Source organism: Dryobates pubescens, chromosome 5, assembly GCF_014839835.1.
Source record: "Dryobates pubescens isolate bDryPub1 chromosome 5, bDryPub1.pri, whole genome shotgun sequence".
Taxonomy (NCBI): Eukaryota; Metazoa; Chordata; class Aves; order Piciformes; family Picidae; genus Dryobates; species Dryobates pubescens.
The window spans coordinates 1358533-1382064 of NC_071616.1; the positions used below are offsets into that span (position 1 = coordinate 1358533).

Consider the following 23532-nt stretch of genomic DNA (forward strand, 5'->3'; position numbering starts at 1 on the left):
ACTGCTGGCTCATGTTCAGGCAGCTGTCACTCAGCACCCCCAGGTCCCTCTCTGTTTGGCAGCTCTCAGCCACTCTGTCCCCAGCCTGTAGCTCTGCATGGGGTTGCCGTGGCCAAAGTGCAGCCCCATGCAGAGCTACAGGCTGGGGTCAGAGTGTGTTCAGGGCCACACCGTGCCTTGGGCTCCACCACCACCACCTAAGGGTGGCTGCTGAGCGCAGGCACCTCTCACCGGGGCGTGGGGTCAACCTGTAGCTCCTCTGCCGCCCTGCAAACTCCCTCTGCCGCCCTGCAAACTCCCTCTGCCGCCCTGCTGACAGCAGCAAGGCAGAGCTGCTGCCAGAAAAAGCACTCAAACTGTCTACCAGCAGTCTTGGGCAGGCTTGGGAGCTGCCAAAGGGTAGTGTTGAAGCTGGCTGCACTCCAGGAGTGCTCTGTGGGTGCTCTGGGATGATTTACACCCCCACAGCAAGGCTAGAAAGGAGGAAAGGGCAAAGTGGAAGGTGACTGTAGGAGGAGATAGGATCAGGTTAGAAGAGAATCATGGAATTGTCAGGGTTGGAAAGGACCTCAAGGCTCAGCCAGTCCCAGCCCCCTGCCATGGGCAGGGACACCTCACACCACAGCAGGTTGCTCACAGCCACCTCCAGCCTGGCTGCAAACACCTCCAGGCAGGAGGCTTCCACCACCTCCCTGGGCAACCTGTGCCAGGCTCTCACCACCCTCATGGGCAACAACTTCTTCCTCACAGCCAATCTCAATCTCCCCACTTCTAGTTTTGCTCCATCCCCCCCAGTCCTATCCCTCCCTGACACCCTCCAAAGTCCCTCCCCAGCTTTCTTGGAGCCCCCCTGCAGATCCTGGAAGACCATCAGGCTCACTTGGGCTGGGCCTGAACAGCACCACCATCCACGTTCAGAGTCTTGGGAGAGGCATTTACAGTCAGAGCAATGAGATCCAGAGGTCTGGTGCAGGCCAGACTGCGAGTGGGGCTCCAAAGAGCAGAGCCTGAGCTGGCAGGGGTTGTGGGTGGAGGTTGGGTACGGCTGGCAGCAGGGAAGCTGTCGGCAGCAGGGCAGTCAGTAAGGTCACCGGTGTGCTCGGTGGGGCAGGGAGGGACTGCCCCTCTGCCCCAGCACACTCCAGCTCTGCTCTCCCCTCACGGCTGCCTTCCCTTCCAGGCTGCACCATCTTTGAGAACTGCAAGTCCTGCCGCAACGGCTCCTGGGGAGGGACCCTGGATGACTTCTACATCAAGGGCATCTACTGCGCCGAGTGCAGAGCTGGCTGGTATGGAGGGGACTGCATGAGTAAGTGTCCTGCTGGGGCAGGGAAGCGGGGCAGGGAAGCAGGGCAGGGGCAGGGAAGCTGGGCAGGGAAGCGGGGCAGGGAAGCCGGGCAGGGGCAGGGAAGCGGGGCAGGGAAGCGGGGCAGGGGCAGGGAAGCGGGGCAGGGAAGTGGGGCAGGGGCAGGGAAGCGGGGCAGGGAAGCCGGGCAGGGGCAGGGAAGCGGGGCAGGGGCCGGGGGGCAGGGGCAGGGAAGCGGGGCAGGGAAGCAGGGCACGGGCAGGGAAGCTGGGCAGGGAAGCGGGGCAGGGAAGCTGGGCAGGGGCAGGGAAGCGGGGCAGGGAAGCGGGGCAGGGAAGCGGGGCAGGGGCAGGGAAGCGGGGCAGGGAAGTGGGGCAGGGGCAGGGAAGCGGGGCAGGGAAGCTGGGCAGGGCCAGGGAAGCGGGGCAGGGGCCGGGGGGCAGGGGCAGGGAAGCTGGGCAGGGAAGCTGGGCAGGGGCAGGGAAGCGGGGCAGGGAAGCGGGGCAGGGAAGTGGGGCAGGGGCAGGGAAGCGGGGCAGGGAAGCTGGGCAGGGGCAGGGAAGCGGGGCAGGGGCAGGGAAGCGGGGCAGGGAAGCGGGGCAGGGGCAGGGAAGCGGTGCAGGGAAGCCGGGCAGGGAAGCGGGGCAGGGAAGCCGGGCAGGGGCAGGGGCAGGGAAGCGGGGCAGGGAAGCGGGGCAGGGAAGCGGGGCAGGGAAGCGGGGCAGGGGCAGGGAAGCGGGGCAGGGAAGCGGGGCAGGGGCAGGGAAGCGGGGCAGGGAAGCGGGGCAGGGGCAGGGAAGCGGGGCAGGGAAGCCGGGCAGGGAAGCCGGGCAGGGAAGCGGTGCAGGGAAGCCGGGCAGGGAAGCGGTGCAGGGAAGCCGGGCAGGGAAGCGGTGCAGGGAAGCCGGGCAGGGGCAGGGAAGCGGTGCAGGGAAGCGGGGCAGGGGCAGGGAAGCGGGGCAGGGAAGCGGGGCAGGGAAGCGGGGCAGGGAAGCGGGGCAGGGGCAGGGAAGCGGGGCAGGGAAGCCGGGCAGGGGCAGGGAAGCGGGGCAGGGGCAGGGAAGCGGGGCAGGGAAGCCGGGCAGGGGCAGGGAAGCCGGGCAGGGGCAGGGAGCAGAGAGATGGAGCCAGAGCCATGCGGTGCCTGCCAGCTCTTCCTGCACGGCGGCTCCTGGGAAGGGCAGAGGCAGGAGAGGGCAAACACCACCAGATCTACAGAGGGGAGAGCTTCTTTCCCAGCACCCATCTGCCAGGGATTAGCCTGGGCCCAAAGCCACAGGAGGTTACAACCATACTAAACTTCTGGTCTGTTTTGGCTTAACTACTGTGACTCTGGAATCTTCTGGCCTCTGCACTTCCTGGGCATACTTCAGCACAGCTGATGCCTCAGAGCTCTTCAGCAAAGCATAAACATTTCCAAGAAGCTATATTAAAGAGCTTCTCCTCTGTCTTCCTTCAAGCCCTGGGCTGCACATCCAGCCCCAGGGAAGTCCCAGTTCTCCCTCCTTCCTCTGCATAGCTCCAGTGCACTGCAAGGCAACTGCAGAACAGTGTCTTGAAAGTGCTAACAGCTCTGTGACAGACCAGGAGCCTTGCAGGCTCTGGTAGTGGCACCTGAAGGTTTTGCTCCTGACAGCTTACAAAAGCTCCTGCTGCTTGGATTTTGCTAAACTGTTGGTCCCAAGGCTGCTTTTCAGTGAAGACTTTGTAAGCTAGTTGGGCACAATTTAAGACTAGCATTTCCTTTACGACTTCCCCCTGGTGAAGGTTCTGCTCTGCCATGATTCTACAGGCCTCAGTCTTGTCTCCTCCTAGACACAGAATCACAGAATCAATAAGGTTGGACAAGACCTCAAAGAAGGACATCAAGAAAGGTGGTTGTAGACAGGAGGGGGTTGGTCTCTTCTCCCAGGAAACCAGCACCAGAACAAGAGGACACAGTCTCAAGCTGTGCCAGGGGAGGTTTAGACTCGAAGTGAGGAGAAAGTTCTTCACCGAGCGAGTCGTTCGTCATTGGGATGTGCTGCCCAGGGAGGTGGTGGAGTCCCCATCCCTGGAGGTGCTCAAGAGGGGATTGGATGTGGCACTTGGTGCCATGGTCTAGTCGTGAGGTCTGTGGTGACAGGTTGGACTTGATGATCCTCGAGGTCTCTTCCAACCTTAGTGATACTGTGAGACTGTGATCATCAAGTCCAACCTGCCACCCAACACCTCAGGACAACTACACCATGGGAGTTGCAGAGAGCAAGAAGGTCTCCCCTGAGCCTCCTCTTCTCCAGGCTAAGCAACCCCAGCTCCCTCAGCCTCTCCTCCCAGGGCTGTGCTCCAGACCCCTCCCCAGCTTTGTTGCCCTTCTCTGGACACCTTCCAGCAGCTCAACCTCTTTCCTAACCTGAGGGGCCCAGAACTGGACACAGGACTCAAGGTGTGGCCTGAGCAGTGCTGAGCACAGGGCACAATGACCTCCCTGCTGCTGCTGGCCACACTGTTCCTGATGCAGTCACTGATTTCAAAGCAACAACTGAACCTGCTTTCCCAATACAGCCCATGACTATTCAGGAGGTGAAAGCAAACAAAAGCATTGCTCCAGACAACAGAGTATGGGCAATCAACATGTTTCAGCAACAGGGCTAACTCAGCCTTGCTGCTTGGGAAGCTGATGAACAGAGTGCCTTGCAGTTTATGGTGCAATTTCAGGTAACACTCCCGAGTTCTGTTTGCTCTGGCTTGATGCTAGAGCTCCCCTGGCACCTTTCAGAAGAGCAGAGCCAAGATGGAATCATTAGCTCATCTAATCCTTCCTCCCTCCACCTGAATACATCACCTGCAGTCTATTTCAGCCTGCTCTGGCTGCTTGTGTTCCAAGCTGCAGCCTGTGGGGATGTTTTTGGAGTTGTGGAGCATTGCTTTCTCTTAGAGTGTTTTTCCTGCTGCTTGCTCTTCTCCGGGGAGCAGAGTGACACTAAGGATGGGCTCTTTCGGGTGATTCTGCCACCGTTTACAGACAGACTGGGATCACAGAATCCCAGAATGGTAGGGGTTGGAAGGGACCTCTGAAGATCACCAAGCCCAGCCCCCCTTGCTAGTGCAGGGTCACCCCAGAGTAAAGCACACAGGAACATGTCCAGGCAGGGTTTGAATGCCTCCAGAGATGGAGACTCCACAACTTCTCTGGGTAGTCTACTCCAGGGCTCTGCCTCCTTCAAAGTGAAGAATCTTTTCCTTATGTTCATGTGGAACCTCCTCTGTTCCAGTTTGTGCCCATTGCCCCTTCTCCTGTCACTGAGCACCACTGAAAGGAGCCTGTGTCCACCCTCTGACCCTTACCTTTTAGATATTAATCAGCATTAATGAGATCTTCTATTAGGCTGCTCTCCTCCAGGCTAAACAGCCCCCTGTCTCTCAGCCTTTCCTTGTAAGGTATCCATCTGTTCCAGTCCCCTCAGCATCTTTTTGGCTCTCTGCTGGACTCTCCCCTTAACATTCTTGAACTGGGAAGCCCAGAACTACACAATGCTCCTGCCTCACCAGGGCAGAGAAGCAGGGGAGCAGAACCTCTCTCAACCTGCTGGCCACACTTTTCTCCAAGCATCCCAGAACACCATTGGCCTTCTTGATTGCAAGGACACATTACTGGCTCATGGTCAGCTTGTTGTCCACCAGCACTCCCAGGTCCTTTTCCCCAGAGGTGCTCTCCAGAATGGGCAGACAGCAGCTTCCAGTCCTAAAAAGGAGCAGAGTGGACAGTTGTGAACCCAGCACACTCCTGAACTCCCCTGCTCTGACTCTCATGGCTATCTCACATTTTGAAGAGCAAAGGAAGAGGTTTAGGTTGGACATTGGAAGAAGCTTCTTCCCTGAAAGGGTCCTCAGCCACTGGAATAGGCTCCTCATGGAGGGGGTTGATTCCCCATCCCTGGAGGGCTTTGAAAGAGGCAGAGATGTGGTGCTGAGGCCACGGTTTAGCACCAGGCTTGGTAGTGCCAGAGAACAGTAGGACTGGATGTTCTGAAAGGTCTTTTCCAACTGAACAATTCTGTGACTCTGGGTCTCTTTGATTCCTACGTGCAGGGTCACGTTTGCAACCTTGCAGCCTGCCATGGGCACCTCGCCGGTGGTGAGCGCCAATAAATCCCGGGAACACAAAGAGCACAGCCACAGAAACTAGGGGATGCAATCTGTCTGCTTCCTCCAGCACTGCCAGTGCCCTTCGCTAAGGAGCGCACAGCTGGCCCGCAGGACCTGCTTCGCCCCACGGCAGCCTGGGGCTCTCCCGGACACCGCTGCCCTTGCCAGGCCAGCCCAGCTGAAGGGTCTTCCCCAGGCTGAACTTCCGCCTGACCCGAGTCGGCCTTGGCGGGACAGGGGCAGGCAGGGGGCAGACGGGGGTTAGGTAGAGGGGAGGCGAGCTGGCGACCCCCGGGATCACGGCAGCCCCCCGGCCTGACCCAGCCGCCCCGCCCCGGGACCGCGGGGCTTTGGCTCCCTCTGGCGGGCAGCGGGAGGCGTTGCGCCTGCCGCCGGGTCCGGACGAGAGGAACGCTGGCTCCGGGCGGGGTCCGCGGTAACCGGACCAGCTGAGACCAGTCCAGGCAGCAGAGCTGGGCGGAGGGAACCTCATGAAGTTCAACAAGGGCGAGTATAAGGTCCTGCCCCTGCGGAGGATCAACCCCTACAGGTGAGGGTGACCTGCTGGAGAGCAGCTCGGTGCAGATGGACAGGGGAGTGCTGGGGGACAAGCTCCCTGTAAGCTAGCAATGTGCCCTTGTGGCCGAGAAAGCCAATGGTGTCCTGGGATGGATTAAGAAGAGGGTGGCCAGCAGGCTGAGGGAGGCTCTCTTGCCCCTCTACTCTGCCCTGGTGAGGTCACATCTGGAATACTGCGTCCCGTTTTGGTCTCCCCAGTTCAAGAGAAGCAGGGAACTGCTGGAGAGAACCCAGTGGGGGCTACAGAGACGCTGAGGAGCCCGGAGCAGCTCTGTGAGGAGCAAAGGCTGAGAGCCCTGGGGCTGTTGAGCCTGGAGAAGAGCAGCCCCAGAGGGGAGCTGAGCAATGCTCAGCAAGAGATAAAGGACCTGGCGGGGGCAAGGGGATGGGGCCAGGCTCTTGTCAGTGCTGCCCAAGGACAGGGCAAGGAGCAAGGGGCACAAACCACAACATAGGTGGTTGCACTTAAAGAAAAAATTTGGTGTGAGGGTGCTGGAGCCCTGGCCCAGGCTGCCCAGAGACACTGAGGCTCCTTCTCTTCAGAGACTCCAAACATGCGTGGACATTGTGACCCTGGGCCAGCTGCTCTGGGTGACCCTGCCTGAGCAGGTTGGTCTTAGAATCACAGAACTGTTAGGGTTGGAAGGGACCTCAAGGATCATCCAGTCCCAACCCCCTGCCATGGGCAGGGACACCTCGCACTGCAGCAGGTTGCTCACAGCCACCTCCAGCCTGGCTGCAAACACCTCCAGGCAGGAGGCTGCCACCACCTCCCTGGGCAACCTGTGCCAGGCTCTCACCACCCTCATGGGCAACAACTCCTTCCTCACATCCAATCTGGATCCACCCATCTCTGGTTGGACTTAGCAGTATCATCATAGGCGGATGAACTGCCCTCCGGCTCCGTCCCTTCCATACCGGATCACCCTAAGAAGCTGTCCGGGGCCCGCCCTTCCCCGGAGCCGCGGCGGCGGCGCGGCCTCGGCTCGCCGGCAGACGCCAGGGGGCGCCCGGGAGCGCGCAGGAGAGCGCCCAGCGCTGCCCCGGGGCAGGCGTGCCCGGGAGACAGAGCGGAGCGGGCGGCAGGGCGGCAGCCAGCGTGTGGCCAGGGGGCCAAGGGGGGCAAAGGCAGCCCGGCCTGCATCGGCAGCGGTGTGGCCGGCAGGAGCAGGATGGCTGCCGGCGCTCAGCTCTGCTGAGGCCACGCTTGCGTCCTGGGTTCAGATGTGGGGCTCTCGCTCCAAGAAGGACATCAAGGGGCAGGAGCAGGTCCAGAGAAGGGCAACGAAGCTGGGGGAGGGTCTGGAGAACAGGGCTGTGAGGAACAGCTGAGCGAACTGGGGTTGATTAGTCTGGAGAAGGGGCTGAGGGGAGACCTCATTGCTCTCTACAGCTCCCTGCAAGCAGTCTGGAGCCAGGTGGGGGTCGGTGAGTTTCATCTCCCTAATAGAAGTGATAGGAAGAAAGGTCTCAAGTTGCAGCAGGGGAGGTTGAATTTGGACATTGGAAGAAACTTCATCCCTGAAGGGGTTCTCAAAGCCTGGCACAGGCTGCCCAGGGAGGTGGCTGAATCCCCATCCCTGGAGGTGTTTCAAAGAGGCAGAGCTGTGGTGCTGAGGGACCCCAGCCCCAGCCTGGGTAGAGTTAGAGCATGGTTGGTCTGGATGTTCTTAAAAGTCTTTTCCAACTGGCAGGATTGACTCTGTGATTCCATACTGTAGCCTGTTGCCAGGATTCATGCCCCTTTAATACTGCACTGATGTTGCTGGGGTGGGGGGCAGCTGTGGGGCAGGCCCTGGTTACAGTATTACCAAGGCTGGAAGAGACCTCAAAGAGCATTGAGTCCAACCTGTCACCACAGACCTCATGACTAGACCATGGCACCAAGTGCCACATCCAATCCCCTCTTGAACACCTCCAGGGATGGGGACTCCACCACCTCCCTGGGCAGCACATCCCAATGACGAACGACTCGCTCGGTGAAGAACTTTCTCCTCACCTTGAGCCTAAACCTCCCCTGGCACAGCTTGAGACTGTGTCCTCTTGTTCTGGTGCTGGTTGCTAGAGAGAAGAGACCAACCCCCTCCTGCCTACAATTACCTTTCAGGTAGTTGTAGAGAGCAAGAAGGTCTCCCCTGAGCCTCCTCTTCTGTAGGCTAAGCAACCCCAGCTCCCTCAGCCTCTCCTCCCAGGGCTGTGCTCCAGACCCCTCCCCAGCTTTGTTGCCCTTCTCTGGACACCTTCAAGTCTCTCAATGTCCTTCCTAAACTGAGGGGCCCAGAACTGGACACAGGACTCAAGGTGTGGCCTAACCAGTGCTGAGCACAGGGCACAATGACCTCCCTGCTCCTGCTGGCCACACTCTTCCTGATGCAGGCCAGGATGCCCTTGGCCTTCTTGGCCCCCTGGGCACACTGCTGGCTCATGTTCAGCCTACTATCAACCCTTACCCCCACGTCCCTTTCTGCCTGGCTGCCCTCAGCCACTCTGACCCCAGCCTGCAGCTCTGCCTGGGGTTGCTGTGGCCAAAGTGCAGCCCCTGGCTGCACTTCCCACCAGGAGAGGACAGTTTTGAGGCTGGTTTCACTCCTTGTTTCCACTCAGAAGCACACAGCGCTGCACTTGGCTCTGCTGCCAAAGCAAAGATTGTTCCTGGCTTTCAAAGCTTCCTTCTCTCTGGTGTTTCTCACATGGTAACCTTCTGAATTCCCTATCATTGTCCTTATCACCTTCAAGTGTCTTGATGTCCTTCTTAAACTGAGGAGCCCAGAACTAAAGCAGTGAAGCCTGCCTGTGTGGCAGCCCTGGGGTGCCCCCTCTGTCACCATGGGCTGCTGGCGCTGCTGCAGACATGGGGTGGTGGTCAGGGGGTCCCCACACTCACGAGGGTAGGGTGAGCCCTGGGGAGCAACGTCTGGGAACTGACAGCAAAGGTGCTGATGTGCCTGGAGGGCACAGGAGGATGCAGCATGGGCTGGCCCGTGGGGCTGTCCAGTTTGCAGTGTCTGCTGGCGTGGCCAGAGGTGTGGATGTGTCTGAAAGCAGCCCAAGGCCACCACGTCCTTTGGTAAAAGAGAAATGGTATGGGACAGCCCCAAGCAGTATTAGGAAGCAAAGACACTGGACAGAGTTTAGGGGGGGCTGGGACTTTTCCCCATAGGGCTGCTGGACTATCATGGCCCAGAAGACACATCAGAGTCTAAAGCCAGGAGCAAAATAAGCCTGCAGGACCCTTTCCTCTATACTCTGCCCCCCAGCTGCCTTTGCCAACCTGAGATGTGTCGCATCACTGGAGGACACACTCCCCATCAGCGCCGGGCAGAAGGTGGTGTTGGCTGGGAGCTGTCCTCAGCCCTGCTGTGGGAATGTGATTCCTGTGAGGATCAGTGCTGCCTGTAGTTTGAGAGACATGGACAACCTTTCTGTCCCACATAATACTGGTGTCCAACAAGCAACAGGTAGCAACAAGCATCACAGTACACTGGAGGCTGGAAGGGACCCCCAGAGCTCATCCACTCCAACCCCCTGCCAGAGCAGAGCACCCAGGGCAGTCTGCACAGGAAGGCATCCAGGTGGGGCTGGAAAGGCTCCAGAGCAGGAGGCTCCACAACCTCTCTGGGCAGCCTGCTCCAGGCTCCAGCACCCTCACTGTAAAGAAGTTTGTCTTCATGTTGAGCTGAAACCTTCTCTGTTCAAGCTTGAACCTGGTGTTCCTTGGCTTATTGCTGTGCACCAGCCAAAAGCGCTTGGCCCCCTCCCCTTGCCCCCCAGCCCTCAGCTATTGATAGACATTTATCAGATCCCTCTCATCCTTCTCCTCTCCAGACTAAACAGCCCCAGGGCTCTCAGTCTTTCTTCACAGGGGAGATGCTCAGGTCCCCAAATCATCCTCCTGGCTCTCCCTTGGCCTCTCCCCAGCAGGTCTCTGTCTCTCTGGCACTGGGGAGCCCAGAGCTGGACACAGGATTGCAGCTGTGGTCTCCCCAGGGCAGAGCGGAAGGGGAGCAGAACCTCCCCAGCCCTGCTGGCCACACTTTTCTTGCTGCCCCCCAGGAGGCAAGGCCTGGCAAATGACAGCTGCCTTCCCACAGCAGCCTGTTTCTGAACACCAGTAACGTTCCTGCTCTCATTGTGCTCTGTTTCAGCCCTCTTGGGCTTCGCGGGAGCCCTGCGTCAGCACCGCAACACTTGAACAGCAGGTAGTGAGCTCTTAGCAGAGGTCTCCTCAGGACCTCTCCCTCTATCGACCCACGGGGCTCTGTGGGCTACAACTCAGAGGTCTCCTGAGCTGTTTTCTTTTCTGTTAGGAACAAACCTTAGAGGAAATCTTACTGTGGCCCTGAAAGCTGCCCTTTTATACGGGAACAGGAACGGAACAAGGATGTTGAGGCCCCGCCAAAGTGGATTAGTTGTTTTGTGAGCGAGGCAGAATTGGCCAGCAGTTGTGTTTGGGATGCAAATTGGTTTTGAGGGCTTTCCAGGTCTCATGCAGATTCAGAATGAGAGGAGGAAAATAGTCTCCCTTTGATCAACAGATGAGTGAACTGTCGGTCTGAGGAGTCTGCCTGACTTCTCCTGGAAGGGCTGGAGATAGAGGAGCACAGATCCGACGGGATCGCAGAGGTGCTCGGTGTGGAGAAGGGCGGCAGCCAACCTGAGAACCTTCTTTTGGAGGTGGGCATTGAAAGGCCCTTCTTTAGCCTCTGGACCACCTGCTTTGCTGGCCAATCCTACTTCCTTGGCAGCAGCGTTCAGGGAGTTCAGGCTGTACCCCTGCAAACAGAAACCCCGTGTTTAGTATGCCGTGCATACGAGCATCTCCGCACCAGTTCTGTGGCTTTCCTTTGTTGAAGGCATCAGAAACTCAAAAGCCCTTTGGGACGAGAGGGGAACTTTCTTTGAGGTGGTCCAAGCTCCCTGTCAAACCATCTGAAGATTTCTAGCAGCTTTGTCTGGGGTTGTTTTTGAGGCAGGAGCCAGCAGCAGCACAAGGTCCTGTTTCTTGCTGTGGGAAGGAGCATTATCATGTGCACCACAGCAGATCCTGCCGTACTCGCTGAATCCTAATGCGCCCGCTGGGCACAGCCATCAATCCTTGCCTTTTACAGAGGGAACTAAGCAAGCCACAGAGGAGGATGAAACACTTTTGAGGAACTCTTCTGAGCTGGATTTTGGTTTCCTTGGGTCCTGCTTAATTAAGGGTAACTGAGGGTAAATGAACAAAGGGTGTTTCATTGGAGCAACACTTTCCTGAGAGGAAAGAGGAGCAACTGACCTGCAGTTTGCACGTTCCCCCACAGCCCAGCTGCAGCAGGACTGATTTCCAGACACTCAGCTGCTGCAGATAGAGTAGAATAGGATTAACCAGGTTGGAAAAGACCTCCGAGACCATCCAGTCCAACCTCTCACCCAACACCATCTGATCAACTCAACCATGGCACCAAGGGCCTCAGCCAGGCTCTTCCTAAACTCCTCCAGGAATGGGGACTCCACCACCTCCCTGGGCAGCCCAGGTCGCTGTCACCCTCTTTTCCCAAAGGAAAAAGGCCCTGAGGAAAGCATTAAAACTCATCATGGATTTCAGCAGGAAATGTTATCATGCAAGGCATAGAGTGGGTTGAGTTGGAAGGGACCTCCAAAGGCCATCCAGTCCAACCCCTGTGCTACTGGTTAAAAGTGTGGAAACAGAGGGCAGGAGCAGGGCTTTATGTTGGACTAAAGAGGTAAAAACAAGCAAGAGAGTTGCTGTGGAGGTCTTTTGGGTCACTTAGAATCATAGAATTCTTAGGGTTGAAAGAGACTTCAAGGCTCAGCCAGTCCCAACCCCCTGCCATGGGCAGGGACACCTCACACTGCAGCAGGTTGCTCACAGCCACCTCCAGCCTGGCTGCAAACACCTCCAGGCAGGAGGCTTCCACCACCTCCCTGGGCAGCCTGTGCCAGGCTCTCACCACCCTCCTGGGCAACAACTTCTTCCTCACAGCCAATCTCAATCTCCCCACTTCTAGTTTTGCTCCATCCCCCCCAGTCCTATCCCTCCCTGACACCCTCAAAAGTCCCTTCCCCAGCTTGTAGCCCCCTGCAGATACTGGAAGGCCACAAGAAGGTCTCCAGACTGCACAGCCCCAACTCTCTCAGGCTGTTTCCAGAGCAGAGCAGCTCCAGCCCTCTGCTCATCCTTGTGGCCCTTCTCTGGACACCTTCCAGCCCCTCCAGAGCCTTCCTGGCACAGAGGCTCCAGAACTGGCCCCAGAGCTGCAGCTGTGGTCTCACCAGAGCGAAGTAGAGGGGGAGAATCACCTCCCACATCCTGCTGCCCATGCTTCTCTTGCTGCAGCCCAGGCTCTGCTTGGCTCTCTGGGCTGCAAGTGCTCCCTGCTGGCTCCTGCTGAGCTTCTCCTCCCCCAGCACCCCCAAGGCCTTTTCTTCAGGGCTGCTCTCAGGCCAGTCCCTGCCCAGCCTGTATTTGTGCCTGGGATTGCCCCAACCCAACTGCAAGACCTTGCACTTGGTCTTGTTGAACCTTATGAGGTTGTCCTGGGCTCACCTCTGCAGCCTGTCCAGGTCCCTCTGGATGGATCCCTTCCCTCCAGCTGTCTGCTGCACCACACAGCTTGGTGTCATCAGCAACCCTGCTGAGGGTGCCCTCAATGCCACTGTCCCTGGCACCAACAAAGATGTCAAATGAGCCTGGTCACAGTACTGATCCCTGAGGGACTCCACTTGTCCCTGGCCTCCACTTGGACCACCCATTGACAGCCACCCTTTGGGTGCAACCATCAAGCCAGTTCTGTATCCACTGAATGCTCCATCCATGGAACCCATCCTGCCCCAGCCTGGAGACCAGGATGTGGTGTGGGACAGTGTCGAAGGCTTTGCTCAGACCCAGGTTGCTCAGAGCTCAGTTGCTCAGCCTTCATCTATCGATGTTGTGACCTTGTCATAGAAAGCCACCAGGTTTGCCAGGCAGCTTTTGCCCTTGGTGAAGCCCTGCTGGTTGTGCCAAATCACCTCTTCTTTATTCTTCTGCCTCAGCAGTGCCTGCAGGAGGCTCTGCTCCATGATCTTACCAGGTATAGAGGTGAGACTGCCTGGTCTATAGTTCCCTGGGTCATCCTTCTTTCCCTTCTTGAAACTGGGAGTTATGTTTCCTCTTTCCCAGTCCCTGGGGACCTCCCTGGACTGCCAGGACTTTTGGAACATGATGGAGAACGATTTAGCAACCTCCTCCCCAGCTCCCTCAGCACCCCTGGGTGTATCCCATCAGCTCCCATGGACTTGAACACTCTCAGGTTCCTCAGATGGTCACAACCTGATCTTCACTCACCATGGGCAGTTCCTTCTTCCAGTCCCTGCCATTATCTTCCATTATTCTGGGAGTGTGGCTGCAGCCCTTGCCAGTGAAGACTGAGGTAAAGAAGTCCTTGAGAACCTCAGCCTGCTCCATGTCACTCATCACCAGCTCAGCTGTTTGCTTTCTGAGGGCTCCACACCTTCCCCAGGCTTCTTTTCACCATTAATGTACCTGTAGAAATGTTTACTGTTCCCCTTGCTCTCCCTGGCTAGATTTGATTCTAACTGAGCTTTAGCTTTCCTAACCAGGGCTCTTGCTGCTTGGGCAGCTTCCTTACATGCCCCCATTCCAGCTGTCCTCTCTTCCACTCCTGGCTGAGTTTCTTTTTGTGTGCCAGGGTGTCCAGGAGCTCCTTGCTCATCCAGGCAGGTCTCCCAGCATTCTTTCCTCTTCCCTTCTTGTGGGCATACTTTGCTCCTGGGAATGGAGAAGGTGATCCCTGAGCACTGCCCAGCTGTCCTGGGCCCCTCTTCCCCCTAGGGCTTTGGCCCATGACACTTTGGCCAGCAGATCCCTGCAGTGATCAAAGTCTGCATGCCTGAAGTCCAGGGTTGCAAGCTTGGGATATGTCCTCCTAGTTGCCCTGAGGATCTTCAGTTCTATTGCTTCCTGCTCACTGCAGCCAAGGTTATCCCTGAGCCTCACACTGCTCACCAGCCCTTCCCTGCTGGTGAGCACCAGGTCCAGCACAGCCTTTGCTCCTTGGTTCCTCTGCCACTGGAGGAGGAAGTTGTCATCTATGCATTCCAGGAGCATCCTGGCATGCTGTACCTGGCTGTGTTGTCCCTCCAGCAGGTGTCAGGGTGCTTGAAATCCCCCATGAGGAGCAGGGCCTGTGAACATGAAGCCACTTCTCTTTGCCTGTGGAGGGCCTCATCTGCTTGGTTCTGCTGGCCAGGTGGCCTGCAGCAGACCCCTACAGCAACAGCACCTTCCCCTGGCTTCCCCTGGCTTCCCCTTAATCTTCACCCTTATGCTCTCCACCAGCTCATCATCCTTGCCCAGGTGGAGCTCCACTGATTCCAGCTGGTCACTGAGCAACCTCTCCTCCCCTCCTGCCCTGCCTGTCCTTCCTAAAGAGCTTGAACCCATCTATCCCTCCCTTCCCCTCATGGGAATCATCCCACCAAGACTCAGTGACAGCCACTATGTCATAGCATCCCAGCAGCACACTGCCCTTCATTCATCCTGTTTGCTGCCCCAGCTGTGTGCATTGGCACAGAGGCACTTCAGCTGTGCTGGCAGTGCCACCCTCTGAGGTGAATCCCCCTTGACTCCCTTGGGGTGTCCCAGTGCTTCATCCTTGGCTTGCCTCAGGGCAACAAGTGGAGAGCCCTTGCTAGCATCCATCCATCCCTCTGCCTCTGGTGAGCTGCCCTCCTGTTTGTCTCAGGCAAGCATGACATTAACACCCCCTTCCTCTTCCAATCTGGTTTAAAGCCCTATCAATGAGCCCTGCCAACTCCTGCCCTAGAATCCTTTTGCCCCTCTGGGACATCCCATTGGTTGCTTGCAGCTCTGGTGCTCTGTAGCCTGTGCTGTGATCACAAAATGCAAAGCCCTGTCAATGACACCAGTCCTGGAGCCATGAATTGACCTCTTGGCTCTTCCTGAATGTTCCCTTGTCCATTGCTGATGTCAGAGGGATGGAGGAGAGCACAGCTTGAGCTCCTGATCCCTTTAGCAGTTGCCCCAAGGTCCTGAAGTCTCTTTTGATTGATTGTGAGCCTCTCACTGCTACATCATCACTGCCCACCTGAAAAACCAGCAGTGGGTAGTAGTCTGAAGGACTCACAAGGGTGGGAAGTTTACCTACGATGTCCTTTACCCAGGGAGCCAGCAGAGCTCTCTATGGAGTGGGTTGGGTCTGCATCTTGGGCCCTGGGCTCCCCTCAGCAGGGAGTCACCTACACCAGTGAGCCTTCCATTTGGCTTTTCAGGGTCAGTTTTCCTGGCTGGCCTGAGGCAGGTCGGCCTTGGTGGTACCTCTGCCTTTGTGGTGCTTCCTGCCTCCATGAGCCCCCATCCTTGCTCACAACCACTTCCTCCTGCAGAGCCTCATAGCTGTTCACAGAATCACCAAGCCTGGAAGAGGCCTCAAAGATCATCAAGTCCAACCTGTCACCACAGACCTCATGACTAGACCATGGCACCAAGTGCCACATCCAAGCCCCTCTTGAACACCTCCAGGGATGGGGACTCCACCACCTCCCTGGGCAGCACATCCCAATGGCCAATGACTCTCAGTGAAGAACTTTCTCCTCACCTCCAGACTAAACCTCCCCTGGCACAGCTTGAGACTGTGTGCTCTTGTTCTGGTGCTGGTTGCCAGGGCACTGTGGGTGGTGTGCTTCTCAAAGGAGCAGGTATGCTCCATTGGTGTGGTTTGTGTTGCCAGGTAGCTGCCTGTTGCCATTGACCCTGCCCATGTGAGTGACTGCAGGAGGGCTGGGGGCTACCTGATGAGGGGATAGCGAATCCTCTGCTCCACTAAGAGCTGACTCCTGTCCTGTGTTTGTAAAGATCAGTTTGTGAAAGTTACTGATTTCCTTCTCACTCTCCCTGATGCTTCTTAACCTGCTCACCTCTTCCCTGAGCTTCATCACTTCATCCTGGAGCTGTGCCAACCAGCTAAGCAGGTCAAAACCCTGCTCACACCTCACACCCCCACAGTCAGTGTTGCCCCCTGTTGCCTGTCAAAGGCTGTGGGTTCCCTCACAACCTGTGGCCTGGGTGCCAACATCCATTTGGGTAGGTGCAGAGAGCACAGTCTTCCTCCTCCTCCTTCACTTGTCTTTTCCCTTATTGCCTGTGGTGCAGAGCATAGGAGAGCCCCTTGCTGGGTGGTGCTGTTAGGCTCAGCTGCAGTTCCTGGCCTATGGATACAGCCTCATGCCCCAGCAAAGCAGCAGAAGGCTCCCAGGGAAGAGAACCACATGCAAGGTTCCATGTGGGAGGATGGAGTCAGGAAAGCAGCAACTGAGAAGTGAATAGAATAGAATGGAATGGAATAGAATAGAAAAGAAAACAATAGAATATGATTAACAAGGTTGGAAAAGACCTTTGAGATCATCCAGTCCAACCTCTCACCCAGCACCATCTGATCAACTCAACCATGGCACCAAGGGCCTCAGCCAGGCTCTTCCTAAACACCTCCAGGGATGGGGACTCCAGCACCTCCCTGGGCAGCACATCCCAAGGGCCAATCTCTCTTTCTGTCAAGAACTTTCTCCTCACCTCCAATATAAACTTCCCCTGGCATAGCTTGAGGTTGTGTCCTCTTGTTCTGGTGCTGGCTGCCTGGGAGAAGAGCCCAACCCCCACCTGGCTACAACCTCCCTACAGGGAGTTGGAGAGAGCAAGAAGGTCTCCCCTGAGCCTAAGCAACCCCAGCTCCCTCAGCCTCTCCTCCCAGGGCTGTGCTCCAGACCCCTCCCCAGCCTTGTTGCCCTTCTCTGGACACCTTCCAGCAGCTCAACCTCCTTCCTAACCTGAGGAGCCCAGAACTGGACACAGGACTCAAGGTGTGGCCTAACCAGTGCTGAGCACAGGGCACAATGACCTCCCTGCTCCTGCTGGCCACACTGTTCCTGATGCAGGCCAGGATGCCCTTGGCCTTCTTGGCCACCTGGGCACACTGCTGGCTCATGTTCAGCTGCTGTCAACCAGTACCTCCAGGTCCCTCTCTGCCTGGCAGCTCTCAGCCACTCTGACCCCAGCCTGTGGCACTGCCTGGGGTTGCTGTGTCCAATGTGCAGCCCCTGGCACTTGGCTGTGTTCAGTCTCCTGCCCTTGGCCTCTGCCCATCTGTGCAGCCTGGCAAGGTCCCTCTGCAGAGCTCTCCTACCCTCTAACAGCTCAACTCCTGCCCCCAGCTTGCTGTCAGCTGCACATTTACTGCTGATGGACTCAATGCCCTCCTCCAGATCATCAATGAAGATATTGACCAGGCTGGGGCCCAGCACTGATCCCTGGGGCACAGCACTGGTGCCTGGCTGCCAGCTGGCTGTGGCACCATTCACCACTCTCTCTGCTCTTGTTTCCACAGGAATTTCCTTCAAATGCCTCTTGCAGGTCCCTCACACATTTGCTTCTCTTGCTCCCCAGGGTGTGGGCAGGTTCTGAGGGCTTCCAGAGGCCACATCCTGCTGGAGGGCTACCCCCTGAACGCCCGCTGTGAATGGACCATTCACGTGCAAGCTGGCTTCAGCATTGAATTGAGGTAGGTCATACTGCTTTGCAGCCAGGTGAGCACTGGGGCATGTGGATGATCAAGGATCAGTGAGGGCCAAGAGCTGGGAGCCCTGGGGCAGTGAAGAGCCCTGCCACCACTTTGCATTTGGCACCTCAGCTCCTTCCCCTGGGTCCTGCCTGTGACGGGCACCCGCTGCACAGACCATCGGTGCTGTGCCTTCAGTTCCCATTTAGGACAGCTGGATCCTGACAGATGTTGGGCACAATCTGCTTCTCTAGAGGTCTGCTCAAGGCCTTGACACCAAAGCACCCAGTGTTCTCTACCAGACTGAATGAAGCCAGCCTGTGGGAACGTTTTGATCTGGTGTCTTGTGCCAGGAGAGGGCTGCCCATGGGCCCTGCCCTGCCTTTAGCCTCCATTTTCCCTCTCAGACTTTTTTTTTCACTCCTCTTACCAGCCCTGTCCTCTGCCAGCCTCAGCTGTTCCTCTTACAATTCCTATGTCTGCCAGATGTGTTCAGCCCTCCTGCCACGTCGTTGTTCCTCTGAGCCGTGGATGCTTACACCTGTCAACCCCCACTGCTGCCTCAGGCTCACAGTGCTCCAGTGGGTCTCCTGCCCAGTGCAGAAGAGCCCCAGCTGGGGACAGTTGACACTTCCCACTGCATGCAGCAGGGAGATCCCACAGGCAGCAGGAAGCTTGGCAGGGCTTATGCTGCAGTGTTATTCAGTATCTTCAACAATGAGCTGGACAGAGTGGGCTCTCAGCCAGCTTGCTGGTGGTACCAATCTGGGAGCACTGGCTGATACCCCATCAGGCTGTGCTGCCATTCAGCCACACCTGGCCAGGCTGCAGAGCTGGGCAGAGGGGAGCCTGCATTTGGCTGAGTGTGGGAAGGGATCCTGTGCAAGCACATCGGAGCGGATGCACCCATCTCTGGGGGAGCAGCCAGCTGGCAGCAGGTTGGCAGCCACGTGGCACCAGGCACAAGGTCCAAGGAAGGAGGAAAAGCTCAGCAAGAAGTGTGTGGTGTGCTGGACTCACCTGAGGGCTGGGATCCATCCAGAAGGATCTTGAGAGGCTTGAGAAGTGGGCAGGTGCCAGCTGCATGAGGCTCAACAAGCCACAGTGCAAGGTCCTGCAGCTGGCTCAGGCCAAGCCCAGGCACAAATCCAGGCTGGGGGCAGAGTGGGTTGAGAGCAGCCCTGAAGAAAGAGACTTGGGGCTGTTGGGTGCTGAGCAGCTCCCCAGGAGCCAGCAGTGCCCTCCTGCAGCCCAGCAGGCAGCTGTGTGCCAAGCTGCAGCCAGAGCAGTGTGGGCAGCAGGTCAAGAGAGGGGATTCTGCCCCTGGGCTCTGCTCTGCTGAGACCTCACCTCCAATCCTGCCTCCAGCTCTGGTGTCCTCAGCATATGAAGGACACAGAGCTGCTGGAGAGGGTCCAGAGGAGGCCACAAAGATGAAGCAAGGGCTGGAGCAGCTCTGCTGTGAGCACAGGCTGAGGGAGCTGGGGCTGTGCAGCCTGGAGAACAGAAGGCTCCAGGTAGACCCTAGAGCTGCCTTGCAGTACCTGAAGGGATCCTACAGGAAGGATACAGAGGGACCTTTCATGAGGGTGTCTGGAGCCAGGCCAAGGGGGAATGGTTTGAAGCTGAGGCAGAGCAGGGCTAGACTGGAGCTGAGGAAGAGGTTCTTCAGTACCAGGCTGGTGAGACTCTGGCACAGGCTGCCCAGGGAGGCTGTGGCTGCCTCCTGCCTGGGGGTGTCCAAGGCCAGGCTGGATGAGGCCTTGTGCAGCCGAGTCCACTTGAGAGGTGTCCCTGCCCAGGACAGGGCAGGCAGGAGGTTAGAGGAGATGATCTCTGAGGTGCCTTCCAAGCTGAGCCCTTCTGGGATCCTATGAAAACTGCAGCTGTCTCAGTTCTCTTGGCCATTATGAAGCTAAGCACAGCAATTCAGTGCTACAGGGTCATCAGATACAAAATGGAATGCTAAGCATTGTCTTGATTTCATCAGCTTCCACAGCATGAGTACATTCTCCAAGCCCTCTGGGGAGAGCTCCCAGCCAAAGGAAAATATTTATAACTGCATCTCAGCTGAGGCATTAAAGAAAATGACTGAAAGCTGGGAGCTGCCTTCTGCTGTGCTGTGACCCCCCCCCTGCCGAGGCTGGGGCTGAGGGCACCTCTACATCACAGCCTAACAGAGGGAGAACAACTCCCCAGCACCAGCTGAGCACCATTCATCAGGACACCTCTGCCTAGCCACCCCCATGGGGGCTGTGTGGCACGCAGGAAGATTTATCTGTGCTCCTAAGAGTCCTCCTGCCCTGTCTAAGCAGAGACAAATCGCTTTGCTCCCCATCTGTGCCACACAGCCCCCAGCCCTGCCCTCGCAAGCTGTCAGAGCTGCAGCAGGCAGGAGCTGTGCAGGGAGAGAAAGGAGACAGGAGCTGCTTTGTGAGCAGTTGTGCTGACTCAGCACCACCCTGGCTGTGTGTTCCAGCCCTGAGCAGTTAGCACCCAGGGAGGAGATCCCTGCCTTTCCCTGCAGAGGCAGAGAAGGCACCGATGCAGCACGGATGGCAGACCCAGCAGCAAAACTCTGGCAGCCTGTTGAGTGGTGCCTGCCCTTCTGGGCAGGAAGGGCCTGAAGGAGAAGTTCTAGCTGCAGTGTACCAGTTGTCCACAGGATCTAACTGCTGAGATACCTCAATGGCCACCTTGACAGGCAGACCACCTTGGAAAGCTCAGCCGGTTCGGAGCACACTCCAGGACTGCCTTACGTGAGGTAGATAGAGCTCCTCATGTCCTGTGTTGGTCCTGTGCCTCCTGGCTTGCAGAGTGGCAGGGGGCAGAATCCCCTCTCTTGCCCTGCTGGCCACACTCCTCTGGCTGCAGCCCAGCACAGGGCTGCCTTCTGGACTGCATAAGGCTGACCATGAGCCAGCAGTGTGCTCTGGTGGCCAAGAAGGCCAATCCCATTCGGGGCTGTATCAGAAGGGCTGTGGTTAGGACAGCTAGAGAGGTTCTCCTCCCCCTCTGCTCTGCCCTGCTCAGGCTGCATCTGGAATATTGTGTCCAGTTCTGGGCCCCTCAGTTCAAGAAGGACCACAGGGAACTGCTTGAGAGAGTCCAGCACAGAGGCACAAAATGATTAGGGGAGTAGAACATCTTCCTTAGGAGGAGAGCCTGAGGGAGCTGAGGGCTCTGGAGCTTGCAGAGGAGCAGCCTGAGGGTGAGCTCCTTGCTGTTGCTGAAGCTGTGCAGGGTGAGTGCCCAGAGGCTGGAGCCAGGCTCTGCTGGGGGATGCCCAATGCCAGCACAAGGGGCACTGGGTGGGAGTTGAGGCAGAGGAAGTGCCATGGGAACAAGAGGAAAATCTTTTTCCCTGTGAGGATGACAGAGCCCTGGAGCAGGCTGCCCAGGGGGGCTGTGGGGTCTCCCTCTCTGGAGATATTCAAGACCCACCTGGATGTGCTCCTGTGTGACCCTGCTGTGGCAGGGGGATTGGGCTGGATGAGCTCTGGAGCTCCCTTCCAGCCCTTAGCATGGTGTGCTCCTGCCCTTGCACTGCGACTCGTTGAGCCTCATGCCGCTCATGCCCCAGCCGCCTCACAGCTGGGGGAGCAGAGGTCGCTGCACTGCCTGGACCTGGGATTTAAACAGCAACAGACCTCGTGCTCTGTGAAGGATCCTGTCTCCTGGGCTGTAGCCAGGAGGTCTTTCAAAGCTTTGGCAGGTGTCCTGAGCTGCCAGCTCTAATGCTGGGATCCTGTGTCATCAGCACAGGGTGTCTGCTTCTCTGCTGAAGTTAAACAGGATGCAGGCCAGGACCCCCTCTGCCTTTCACATCTCCCACTCTGTTTTCAAGCCCTTTTGAAGCAGAGTGAGCAAACAAAACCAGCATGATGTGTATGGCTCCTTCCTTCTGTGCCTTCCCTGGCTGCACCTCTTACATAGAATACATAGAACACATAGAATAAACCAGGTTGGAAGAGACCTTCAAGATCATCGTGTCCAACCCATCAACCAATCCAACACCACCCAAACAACTAACCCATGGCACCAAGCACCCCATCAAGTCTTCTCCTGAACACCTCCAGGGATGGTGACTCCACCACCTCCCCAGGCAGCCCATTCCAATGGGCAATCACTCTCTCTGTGTAGAACTTTTTCCTAACATCCAGCCTGAACCTCCCCTGGCGCAGCCTGAGACTGTGTCCTCTTGTTCTGGTACTGGCCGCCTGGGAGAAGAGACCAACATCTGTCTGTCTACAACCTCCCTTCAGGTAGTTGTAGAGGGCAATAAGGTCACCCCTGAGCCTCTTCTTCTCCAGGCTAAGCAACCCCAGCTCCCTCAGCCTCTCCTCACAGGGCTGTGTTCCAGACCCCTCAACAACTTCGTTGCCCTTCTCTGGACACCTTCCAGCAAGTCAACCTCCTTCCTAAACTGAGGGGCCCAGAACTGGACACAGGACTCGAGGTGTGGCCTAACCAGTGCAGTGTACAGGGGCAGAATGACCTCCCTGCTCCTGCTGGCCACACTGTTCCTGATGCAGGCCAGGATGCCATTGGCCCTCTTGGCTGCCTAGGCACACTGCAGGCTCATGTTCAGCCTACCATCAACCAGCACCCCCAGGTCCCTCTCAGCCTGACTGCTCTCCAGCCACTCTGACCCCAGCCTGTAGCTCTGCCTGGGGTTGTTGTGGCCAACGTGCAGCCCCTGGCACTTGGATGTGTTCAATCTCCTGCCCTTGGCCTCTGCCCATCTGTGCAGCCTGGCAAAGTCCCTCTGCAGAGCCTCTCTACCCTCCAGCAGATCAACTCCTGCCCCCAGCTTGGTGTTGTCAGCAAATTTACTGATGCTGGACTCAATGCCCTCCTCCAGATCATCAATAAAGATGTTAAAGAGGATGGGGCCCAGCACTGCTCCCTGGGGCACACCACTGGTGCCTGGCTGCCAGCTGGCTGTGGCACCATTCACCACTCTCTGGGCTCAGCCTCCAGCCAGTTCCTAACCCATCGCAGTGTGCTCCCATCCAAGCCATGGGCTGACAGCTTGATGGTCATGGTTCAGAAGCATGCTGCCAGACAGAGCTTATCTTTCCAGCTCTAAACAACACTGCTGCCACTACAGAGCCAGCAGCCCAGACCCCTTCACACAATGTGGAATTGGTTGGGTTGGAAAAGCCCTCTAAGATCATGAGTCCAGCCATCAACCCAACACCACCATGGCCACTAAAACGTGTCCCCATGTGCCCTGGGCACACCTTTCTTGACCACCTCCAGGGATGGGGACTCCACCACCTCCCTGGGCAGCCTGTTCCAGTCCCATCTCCAAACCCGTATCCAACCTCAACCTCCCCTGGTGTGACTTGGGGCCATTTCCCCTCATCCTATCACCTGATACTAGGGAGAAGAGACCAACCCCCACCTCACTCCAACCTCTTTCCAGGGAGCTGTAGAGAGCAATGAGGTCTCCCCTCAGCCTCCTTTTCTCCAGGCTGACCAACCCCAGCTCCCTCAGCTGCTCCTCCCCAGCCCTGTTCTTCAGACCCTTCCTCAGCTTTGTTGCCCTTCTCTGGACCTGCTCCAGCTCCTCAATGTCCTTCTTGGAGTGAGGAGCCCAAAACTGAACCCAGGACTCAAGGTGTGGCCTCAGCAGTGCTCAGCACCAGGGGACAATTCCTGCCCTGGTCCTGCCTGGCCACACCATTGCTGTTCCAGGCCACCAAGACGCTGGTGGCCTTCTTGGCCACCTGGGCACCCCCTGGCTCACCTTCAGCTGCTGTCAACAAACCTCTCCAGGTCCTTTTTCACCGAGCAGTTTCCAGCAGCTCTGCCCCTAGCCTGGAGTGTTGATGGGGTTGCTGTGACTGAAGGGCAGGACCTGGCTGCATTCCCTGTCACACCAGACCCAAGCATCAGAATTCTTACTTCTTCCCTTGTGTCCTTGCACCTCAATCCCAT

The 23532-nt window shown here is 57.4% G+C and overlaps 1 protein-coding gene across 1 annotated transcript in view; it reads left to right on the plus strand.

The window, feature by feature from the left end:
* PAMR1 (peptidase domain containing associated with muscle regeneration 1) overlaps positions 1-23532 on the plus strand; it is a 115957-nt gene that overhangs the window by 28033 nt on the left and 64392 nt on the right. The window contains exons 3-4 of the mRNA XM_054161408.1: positions 1181-1309; positions 17475-17589. Of these exons, the coding sequence (XP_054017383.1) occupies positions 1181-1309; positions 17475-17589 (244 nt within the window). The remainder of the gene's footprint in view (positions 1-1180; positions 1310-17474; positions 17590-23532) is intronic.